This window comes from Cheilinus undulatus, linkage group 4 (genome assembly GCF_018320785.1).
Source record: "Cheilinus undulatus linkage group 4, ASM1832078v1, whole genome shotgun sequence".
Classification (NCBI taxonomy): Eukaryota; Metazoa; Chordata; class Actinopteri; order Labriformes; family Labridae; genus Cheilinus; species Cheilinus undulatus.
Window position 1 is genome coordinate 6,950,665 of NC_054868.1, and position 10,745 is coordinate 6,961,409.

General features: G+C 39.8%; 1 protein-coding gene and 2 non-coding genes across 3 annotated transcripts; 2 read left to right on the forward strand and 1 right to left on the reverse strand.

Moving 5' to 3' along the window:
- Positions 1–271: 271 nt before the first annotated feature.
- trnat-ugu lies at positions 272–344 on the forward strand. Its single transcript has one exon. It is a non-coding gene; the product is annotated as a tRNA-Thr (tRNA).
- Positions 345–2,552: 2,208 nt separating this feature from the next.
- Positions 2,553–2,625, forward strand: trnak-uuu. The gene has a single exon. It is a non-coding gene; the product is annotated as a tRNA-Lys (tRNA).
- A 3,393-nt stretch (positions 2,626–6,018) lies between these two features.
- LOC121509091 (tripartite motif-containing protein 16-like) lies at positions 6,019–8,921 on the reverse strand. The gene has a single exon (XM_041786316.1). It carries the CDS (start codon positions 8,907–8,909, stop codon positions 7,233–7,235), a length of 1,677 nt encoding a protein of 558 aa, XP_041642250.1. The 5' UTR covers positions 8,910–8,921; the 3' UTR covers positions 6,019–7,232.
- Positions 8,922–10,745: the final 1,824 nt, after the last annotated feature.

The window sequence follows — 10,745 nt, forward strand, 5'->3', positions numbered from 1 at the left end:
AACAAAATTGTGAGTTGATGTATTTACTATAGATATTTAACTTTATTACTATTTAAATTGCCGGTAAATTGGTAGTTGTGTGGTTTTTTTCACGCATAATATCCGTGCAGGCTAATACTGGATGGACGCTACTAGCAAAGCGTATCCCAGTGTTCACGGCGACACAGAATCAGTTAACCATCCAGACTATATGTACTTGAATACTACGACTGTAATATCACGTCCGCAATTGAGCTTTTTGAACAAACGTGACGTCATAGCTTGTACACAAGGCTCCATAGCTCAGGGGTTAGAGCACTGGTCTTGTAAACCAGGGGTCGCGAGTTCAAATCTCGCTGGGGCCTGCACGTAACTTTTCACTTCTTTGTTAAGGGTGCAGTGTGTAAAACTTTATAACATCTGGAAGTGGGTTTTAGATTGCATTTCTCTGCTGGAAACTGTGGCAACCAGTTTAATGTGTTTCTGTAATGTCAATACAATACAATAACTATTTATCCTGTTTCCTTTTTTCCTTTATGTTATCATGGAAACGTAAAAATCCAAGATGGCGGCATCCATGGAGGGGAGCCTCCCTATGTATGATTTAAAGGTTAATTCTATGTTGTTGTTTTTTTTCAAAATAGCTATTTTTGAATTTAGATGACTAAACAGTTACGTAGATAGACCGTCTTAGAAATGTTTTGCTTTATTTTACCAAGTTTGTTCAGCTAAATGCTACTCGGCTAAATATTACACACTGCAAGGTTAGCCTTCCACAATTGTAGGTCTACTGTGTATGTATTACTCATTCCTGCAAAAGCATTGCACAAGAAGAAAATAAGTACTCCAGGGGTGGTAAGTGACAAGGTTTGACCCTTGGCTTTTCGATTTGTTTGAATTTTAAGAATTGAGTTGTACCCATTTTTAATGTCTTGTATACTTAGTTCTGATCAGAATTCCAGTTTTTTTTTTTTTTTTTTGGGTGGAGGCCAGTGTTAATTTTGGCAGCTATTTTAAATTTTAGCCTTTAAATGAAATAGATTTTAGTTTTAGTCACGTTTTAATCATTTCTATCCTTTTTAGTTTTAGTCCAGTTTTAGTCAACGAAAACTCAAAACATTTTAGTCGAGTTTTAGTCCATAAAAAGTCTTACATTTTAGTCTTAACTTTAAGTCCAAGCACTCATTTTCTTGTCTAAATCTAGTACCAAATCATGGTTGTGTGTTCTATGCACCCTGTCAAACCTGGGGTCCCTGCTTGCTACTGCTTTTCACACTTTGAACGCTTGTTATTAACCTAAACAGCTCAAAAAGAGCGTTTTGGTAGTGTTTCTCTTTGTTGAGATCACTTCTTGTCTCCCAAGGTTTTCCACAGCTGAATGACACCATCTGCAAAGAATCTGTATTTCACAGGCAGTCGTTATGGTTACTCTTCCAGTTTTTATTTTTGACTCCAGTGTTATGTTAAGGGAGGCAGCTAGTCATGCTGGTATTATTAATTTCAAAATCAGCATTTTTCATCATATATTTATGTTTGTTTTTTGACCACTTTGACTAGTTGCTGCCCACGGGCAGCCACCTGTAGCCTACGGAGGCAAAATCCTATTTTGAAAAATGACCGAAAGAAGAGTGATTTGACCCCAAGCATTTGGTATCTTTCTCTTTCCAAATGAAGTGTTGTTTACTTTTACAATAAATCCCTTAACTTCAGATTATTTAAAAGAATGGTACTTCCAAGTCTAACTTTATGGAGACTTCTTAACTGAAAATCAGTGTAAATAATCAAACTTCCCTCTCTTACAAGAATACTTTGCTAGTAAGCTAGTTGTTAAATAGTAAAAGCTAATAACATATTTAAGCTTGTTTATAATCATAAATAAAGAAAAGGGCTTGTTTTCTTCTGGGACGATGAGACATGGTGACTTCTATCGTTCACGTTATAGCTCTTAAATTTAACTAAGCTTTAACATAACGGCTATACAAGCAGTCATGTGTGGTGTATTTCCAGTTTCAACCATCTAACTGCGTGTTGTAAACACCAGAGTACATGGTAGCTGGTGTGATTAAGGTTGGCTTTTTTTTGCACAGACACTTGATGAGTTCGGTTAGCTTCCGGGCAAACCGACCTCGAGAAGAAGCACAGTAAAGGAGGAGTTTACTGAAGAAGTAGGTTGATTATCGCCGAACTTCGTCGAGTGCGAGTTCGAGTCCCGTTTAAGACAGACAGTAACGGCCAGTTTATGCTTTGACATAACGTGGTCGATAAACACCGAGGTCTCAAGCTCGCATCCCGTTCACAAGCGAAGCTTTAGCGTCGCTAACCTATCAATGAGGTGTCTCCTAGAAGAACAAGCAAGCGGATGTCTTAGGCCAAACCAAACACCTACTGTCTGCAGCAGGAAATAGAAAAGCCGATTGTTTAGCCCGAACGTTAGTGCGTAAGCGTGTTTAATTGTCGTTCGCTAATTGAATTCGTTCAGCCGAGGACGATGCAAGAAGAGTGACCATCACAATGGTACATTACCTTAAAACGTAACAAAGTCTTAATGTGTCAATATTTCTGTTGTTGTCAGAGCCCGGATAGCTCAGTCGGTAGAGCATCAGACTTTTAATCTGAGGGTCCAGGGTTCAAGTCCCTGTTCGGGCGTTAGAACTTTTTGCCCATCTACTATTGACTCCAAACCTCCTCACAAGCTGCCTATACATCTTCTTGATAATTATGAGGGAAGTACATGCTGAAAGCAGACGCACTGAAGTACGTTCCACCTTTACTTTGTATTCCAAGTGGCTCATTCACTGCTCCAAGCACCTTAAAACTCTAACAGGAGCGTTGTCCTTCAATCTTTTTTTTTTTGTTGTTTTTTTAATTGTGCTTCAAATATTATGTTGTGATAATCACAACCTTAAAGAGCAACTTTTTTTTTTCATATTCTTGTCTTAAAAAGCCTTTTGAGTAACTAATGGAGTGGAAAGAGTAGGATGAATCCAGCTAAAATGGGCCATTTTTGGTACATTTGACTATAACTTTTTTCATGCACAAGATCAAATTATACTTTAATTCATGGGCATAAGCCTCATGAATAACTTTTTGTTGAAAATGTGGGAAAAATAGAATTATTTTTGAATTATCGGGCAAGACAATCAAGACACCCAGTTTTGAGCTACACCACTGTCGCAGGACAGTAAACATGAAGATAGGGCCTTAGTTTTACTCTTATTTTAGTCTTTATTTAATAAAACACCCTGTAATGAAGACCAAAAGACAACACTGTAATATTATTTATTCACAATGTAAAACTTCAGTTTACATACATCAAATCAGTGAAGTCTCAAGAATGATTCTTGTTCAATGATTTCATCAACAGATCCACTTAATCTTCAAAATCAGTTCAAAATTAGGTCTGCTACTAATGTTTATGTGCATGTGCAAAGATTTCTCAAATGAAAAAATTAGTGTTAAAATATTGATCAAAGGCTGAAAGTGAACAAGCTTTAAACATCTGAAAAAGGACTTGTGCATGTTATAATCAAAATTATAAAGCTATGTATACACTCCATCTAGTGAAAACTCCCAGGGAAATCCAGTGTATGCGAGATGTTGAATTTGTACAGAATTACATTTATCAAGGGTGGCGTGGTTTAAAGAAGTGAAGTCAATGACCCTACTGAGCAGATGAAAAGGACTCAGATACAGCACAACCATGGTTATCATGTTAATGCTTGCATATCTAACTGAAAGCTGAACGAAGAAATTACAATTTTTCTTCTTTCAGCTTTAACTTTGGAATGAAAGAAGAAGTTCACAGTATACAAGCTCTGACTTCAAGAGGAGCTGGAGACTCTATGAAAGAGCAGCTATGGGTTGCACCAGCTCTGTACAAGTTCAAAAGTAGTCTAGTTTAAATGTAAATTCATACTTAAGACAGAGTTTACACCCTACTAACATTTAAGGTCTGAAATAGTTTCAACCAAGGCTGAAGTTGTTATTTAAACTTTACACATAACTCTATGAGGAAATCAATGAATTAATCTATTTCCATCATTCACTGTCAAATTATCGTGTTATTGACAATCTAGATACTCTTATTTTATATTGAGTATATGATCAGGCTGTAGGCTTTAATTATCACCAAATAAAAATGATTTCTCATATTTTTGCAAACACATTCAGTGTTGTTTGAGGATTAGCAGCAGTCAGTAAAAGTTAGTTTTAGCCTTTAGCCTATTCATTAAAACGAGAGACAGCACTAAAGCAAGCACTGCATTTTTATGTATTTACACTGTAGTACAATGTAGCCCTTTTCAAGATGTAAACCCCTTTTCTTTAAACAGAATAATCCTTTCATTGGTAATGACAATAATGTGGATGGGCACATTGAACTAAACCATTTGAAAAGGAATGTCAGATATAGTGGTGTGAAAAAGTATGTGCCCCCTTTCTGATTCCTGAGTTTTTTGCGTATTTATCATACGTTTAGGATCACCAGACCAATTTTTATATTTCATAAAGACAACCCAAGTAACTGGAAAATGCAGTGTTAGAAAGATTATTTAATTTTTTAAGGGGGGGAAAAATTCCAAACCTCTCTGGACCTGTGTGAAAAAGTAATTGCCCCCTTGTTAAATCATGAGTTAACTGTGATTAACCACAGTTTTTGGAAAGCTGAGTTCAATTTCACTGGCCACACCCAGGCCTGATTACCACCAGATTCAATCAAATCAAAAAATCACTTAAATAGAAACTGTCAGACAAAATGAAGTAGGCTACAAGATTTCAAAAAGAAATGTATCATGCCACGAACCAAAGAAATTCAAGAACAAATGAAAAAACAAAGTGATTGGAATCTATCAGTCTGGAAAAGGTTACAAAGCCATTTCCAAGGCTTTGGGACTCCAGCAAACCATTGTCAGTGCTATTATCCACAAATGGAGAAAACAAGGAACAGTGGTGAACCTTCCCAGGAGTGGTCAGCCAACAAAAATCATTCTGAGAGTGCAACCACGACTCATCCAGTAGGTCACAAAAAAACCTAGAACGACTTCCGAAGACCCTTAGGCCTCACTGGCCTCAGTTAAGGTCAGTGTTCATGACTCAACCATAAGAGAGACACCAGGCAAAAATGGCCCCCAAGTTCCAAGGCCAAAACCATTGCTGACCAAAAAGAGCACAAAGGCTCGTCTCACATTTTCCAAGAAACATCTTGATGATTCCCCAAGACTTTTGGAGAAATATTCTGTGGACTGACGAGACAAAAGTTGAACATTTTGGAAGGTTTGAGTCCCGTTACATCGGGCATAAAAATAACACAGCATTTGATAAAAAGAACATCATGCCAACAGTCAAACATGGCGGTGACAGTGTGATGGTCTGGGGCTGCTTTGCTGCTTCAGGACCTGGACCACTTGCTGTGATTGATGGAACAATGAATTCTGCTGTCTACCAGAAAATCCTGAAGGCGAATGTCCGGCCATCAGTATGTGCCCTCAAGCTCAAGCACTCTTGGGTTATGCAGCAGGACAACGAACAAAAATACACCTGCAAGTCCACCTCTCAATGGCTCAAGAAAAGCTAAATTAAGGTTTTTGAGTGGCCCAGTCAGGGTCCGGACTTAAATCCAACTGAGATGCTGTGGTGTGACCTTAAACAGCAGTTCATGCTGGAAAATCCTCCAATTTGACTGAGTTAAAGCAATTCTGTGAAGAAGAGTGGGTCAAAATTCCTCCACAGTGATGAGAAACACTCATCACCCATTATCGCAAACGCTTGATTTCAGTTATTGCTGCCAAGGATGGAACAACAAGTTATTAGGTTCAGGGGGCAATTAGTTTTTCACACAGGGTCAGATAGGTTTGAACCCCCCCCCAACTTAAAAAATTAGATAATCTTTCTAACACTGCATTTTCTATTTACTTGGGTTGTCTTGGTGAAATATAAAAATTGGTTTGATGATCCAACACATTTAAGTGTGATTAATATGCCAAAAACTCAGGAATCAGAAAGGGGGCAAATACTTTTTCACACTTCTGTAATAGGGTAGAAGAAAGTCTGACAACTTTGGTTCAAAAATAATTAAATAATTGCAAAATGACACAAAAATGACCATGACGTGTTCAAGATGGGTTAAAAGTGGCCAAATAGTTGTGAAAATGGATTAGAAGTGGCAAAAAGTGGCTTAGATTGTGAAAATTGGCATTAAGGTGTTAAAAGTTGCATAAAGGTGTTAATAGTGGCAAATAAGTCCTGAAAAAGTTGCAAAAAAAGTGTCAAAAGGAGATTGGAAGTAGATACAAAAGTGATGAAAATGGGTCAAAAGTGGAAATAGATGAGAGGGATGGGCTGAACGGGGAAAAACGTACCATAAAGGAGGTAGAAATGGATTTTAAAAAAGGCAAAAATGCGGTGAAAGTTGGGGCAAATGTAGGTTGAATGTGTAAAAAGTGCCTAAAATGGGTTCAAAGTGGCAAAAAGGGACTAAATTGCTTAAAAGTGCTAAAACTGTGTTTAAAAAGGCAAAAATGAAAAGAAAAAGTGTTAAAAGTTATGAAAATGGGTGAAAAGTGAGGGAAAAGTGCTATAAATAGGGAGAAAGTGGTGAAAATGGGTTAAAAGTTGCAAAAAAAAGTGGCAGTTGAGGTTAGAAGTGGTTAGAAAAGTTGCAAAACTTTGTGAAGACTTGAAAAGGATGGCAGAACTGGGTCTAAATGGGCAAAAAGTGGTAGAAATTGATTTAAAATGGCAAAATGTGGTTTAAAGGCAAAATATGGAGAAAATGGGTTAAAATTGAAAGGAGGTGGCCAAATTGTCTTAGAGTGGCAAAGGTGATGAAAGTTGCAAAAAGGGGCAAGAGGAGGTTAAAAGTATAAAAATAAATGGAAAAATTGAGCTAAAAGTGGCTAAATAAGTAGTCAAAGGTGGAAAATAGGTAGCCAAAAAGGTTAAAAGCGGAAGTAGGTGTCAGAAGTGGGTTTAAAGGAGCAAAATAGTGACAGAAAAGTGTTAATACAGTGGCAGAATTGGGGGGAAAAAACAGACCAAAATGTGCCGAAAATATGGTTAAAGTGGCAAAAAGGTGTGAAAAGAAAGTGGTGAAAATGGGTTGAAAGTGGCAAGAAGTTCCTAAAATTGTGTGCAGTATATTGCAAATATTGGTTCAAATTAAGTTTAAGAATCAAAACACAGAAGTTAACCCTATGGAACAATGTCGTTGTACGTTCTACAATGACAATAAATGATTCTGATTATATGACTTCTGTCTATTTCAGCTTACAGAACTCAGCAGCGTCTCCATGAGAGCAGTAACCGAGCCAGAGTCCAGCATGTAGAGGCTCAGTGAATGTGGTTTGGACTCGATGGAGGAGAGTCATAGTCTTAGAGACGCTGTAAAAGGACAGGATACCTGCTCTGTGATCCAGGTAAACTCCAAATCTGGAGCACAGAGGACCACGAACAGGAGTTTTAATATTATTGTACCAAAAGTTATAACTTTTATTGTCACACTCTAACGCCCAGGATCTGTCATTGCGTCCAAATACACAAAGATTGGAGACCCCCGCTCTCCTGATACTGCTGTATGCGACTGCGACACAAAGCCCTTCTCTCTTCTCCACCTCCCAGTAACAACGTCCAGTCAGACTCTCTTTACTCAGGACCTGACTCCAAAATGTGAACCTATCTGGGTGACCAGAATAAAACTGTTTTTCAGCCACATGTGTCACTCTTCTGTTCCCCTCAGATAATAAAAGATTTCGGTTTAGTGTGTTTGGATCCATTGTGATGTCACATGAATACTTTAAGAACTCAGCTCTGGTTTTGGGCTCTGATCCTGACAACAAAACATCCACTTTAGTCACTGTCTGTGAGATATTTGTCCACTCCTCTCTCAGAGCGTCCTGTAGTTCATCTCTGACTTCTGACAGAGCTGCGGTCACACTGTCCAAATACCTCAGAGGACGGATGTTGATGCTGGTTGGGTCTGCAGGCTCACTGAGCTGTGACAGTGAAGGGAAGTCACGTAGAAACTGGTTGTGATCCTGTGTTTGTGCCAGCGTCTTCAGTTCAGCGTCTTTCCTTTTCAGCTCAGCGATCTCCCGCTCCATTTTCCCCCGAAGCTCTTTGACTCGACTCACTTCAGTTTCCTGCTGCGATTGGACCTGCTGCTTCACATCAGAGCGCCTTTTCTCCATGAGGAGGATCAGCTCAGTGAAGATCTTCTCACTCTCCTCCACTGCTTCATCTGCAGATCGATTGATGGCCTCTTCCTGCTGTTGAAGCAGCTTCACATCCTTCTCTCTGTCCTGGATTCTCTGGTGGATGGTTTGTCGACTCACCTCAAGCTCTTTCTGCCTCTCTGTCCTCTCTGCTGCAGCTGAGACCATGTCGTGGCCTTTGTGTTCATCCACGGAGCAGAGGTAACAGATAGGCTGTCGGTCAGTGCGGCAGAACATCTTCATCACCTCATCATGACGAGAGCAGATGCTCTGTTGGAGCTTCTTAGACGGCTCCACCAGCTTGTGTTTCTTTAATGGAGCTACTTCAAAGTGTGGCTGAAGGTGTTTCTCACAGTAAGAAGCCAGACATTGCAAACAGGACGCACAGGCTTTCATTTTTCTCCCAGTGCAGAAGTCACAGGCCACATCTTCAGGTCCAGCATAGCAGCGATCATCAGGAGCAGCTTGGAGTCCAGTCTTCTTCAGCTCCTCCACTAGAGCTGCCAACATGGTGTTTTTCACCAGGACAGGCCTTGATGCGAAGCTATGCCTGCACTGAGGGCAGCTGTAGATTCTCTTCTCATCCTCTTTGTCCCAGTGGGTTTTAATGCAGTCCATGCAGAAGCTGTGTCCACAGGTAGCAGCCACTGGATCCTTCAGTAGATCCAAACAGATCGAACAAGAGAAAGTTTCCTGGTCGAGTTGAACTCCTTTCTGCGCCATTTCAACTCAGTAACAATGAATGAGTTTCACTTTCATAGAACTCAAACTAGTTTCACCTCTGATCTACAGAGCATCTGTCTGTGCAGTCAATGTCAGCTTGTGTTGATTGCACCCATCTTCAAACTGGAGATCTGATGTAGAGAGAATGAGGAAATATGTGGTCATAGTGCAGCTGGCTGTGTTTGAGAGCAGGAACAACAGGAAAGAGTGGTTATCGTGCTGATTCATTTCAGGACGAGGAGCGGTAATCACTAATACTCTGTGCTTTAAATTTTCACTGTCTTAAGTTTTATAAGAACAAATGCACTTTATCTGACTTAACGAGCTATTAGGAGCTCAGTGAATTCCAGCATGGTACTGTGACAAGTCCAGTCGTGAAATTTCCTTGCTCCTAAATATTCCCCAGTCAACTGTCAGTGCTATTACAACAAAGTGGAAGTGATTGGGAACGACAACAACTCAGCTGTGGTAGGCCATGTAAAATGACGGAGCAGAGTCAGTGGATGCTAAGGCAGAGGTCGCCAACTTTCTGCACAGTCAATGGCTACAGACCTCCAAACTTCATGTGGCCTTCAGATTAGCTCAAGAACAGCGCATAGAGAGCTTCATGGAATGGGTTTCCATGGCTGAGCAACTGCATCCAAGCCATACATCAGCAAGTGAAATGCAAAGCGTTGGATGCAGTGGTGTAAAGCACACCACCACTGGACTCTAGAGCAGTGGTGACGCGTTCTCTGGAGTGACGTATCAGGCTTCTCTATCTTGAAATCTGATGGACGAGTCCGGGTTAGGCAGTTGCCAGGAGAACAGCACTTGTCTGACTGCATTGTGCCAAGTGTAAAGTTTGGTGGAGGGGGGATTATGGTGTGGGCTTGTTTTCCAGGAGCTGGGCTTGGCCCCTTAGTTGCAATGAAAGGAACTCTGAATTCTTCAGCATACCAAGAGATTTTGGACAATTCCATGCTCCCAACTTTGTGTGAACAGTTTGGGGATGGCCCCTTCCTGTTCCAACATGACTGTGCACCAGTGGACAAAACAAGGTCCCATAGAAAGCGTTTTGGAAGTGCAGGACTTCTTGAACAAAAAAAAAAATTCAGAAGGTGATTGGAGGAGTGTTCTGTCTGTCAGATTCATGACAGGCCAATCGAAGTGATAAGACAAATGGCAGCGCTTCTCGGTGAATAGAACAAATGCCAAGGCCGGTTGGCAGACCTGTAAAAACATCTTATCTGACAAGGAATCCTTTCGAAAGTGGCTCTGCTCTTGATTTAATAAGAAATGTGGTCCAGTTTGATTAAACTGCTGCTTTCCTACAGCTACATCTGAGCTAACAGCTACCGCAGCAACAGCCATTGAATACACCTTCAACGCCCACTACACGCCTAAGTGATTCTAAAAACATCCTGTCTTAAAACATGGAATATGTGAAAATAGCACTACATGTGACAACAAAATGACATTCACACATTAAAGCATAACATTTATAACAGTGCTAACTCACCTAAAATAATAACTTATTTGTATAACGCTTATAAAAACAAGGGTTTATGAAATGCTTTGACATGTGCTGAAGCGAACAGAAGAGCAAAATATAAGCTCATAACAATAAACTGGTTTTCTTGCCTCTCAGTTGAGGTTTGTTGTAGTTAAATCTGCAGTTAAGGACAATGGAAACTCTAAGCAGCCTCAAAATAACTAAAGAAATACCCTTTTTTCTTTTTATGAATAAGACAGAGTATTCCATTTATTTAATGGCAAAACCTGAATAATATCAGCCTCAGCTATTTTCCCAGCCCTGTTTCATGGTCAGCATACCAGTATTTTTAACTGCCTTTT

Coding starts and splice junctions, on each gene's coding strand:
- LOC121509091 (XM_041786316.1), bottom strand. CDS start 8,909: ATGGCGCAGAAAGGAGTTCAACTCGACCAGGAAACTTTCTCTTGTTCG.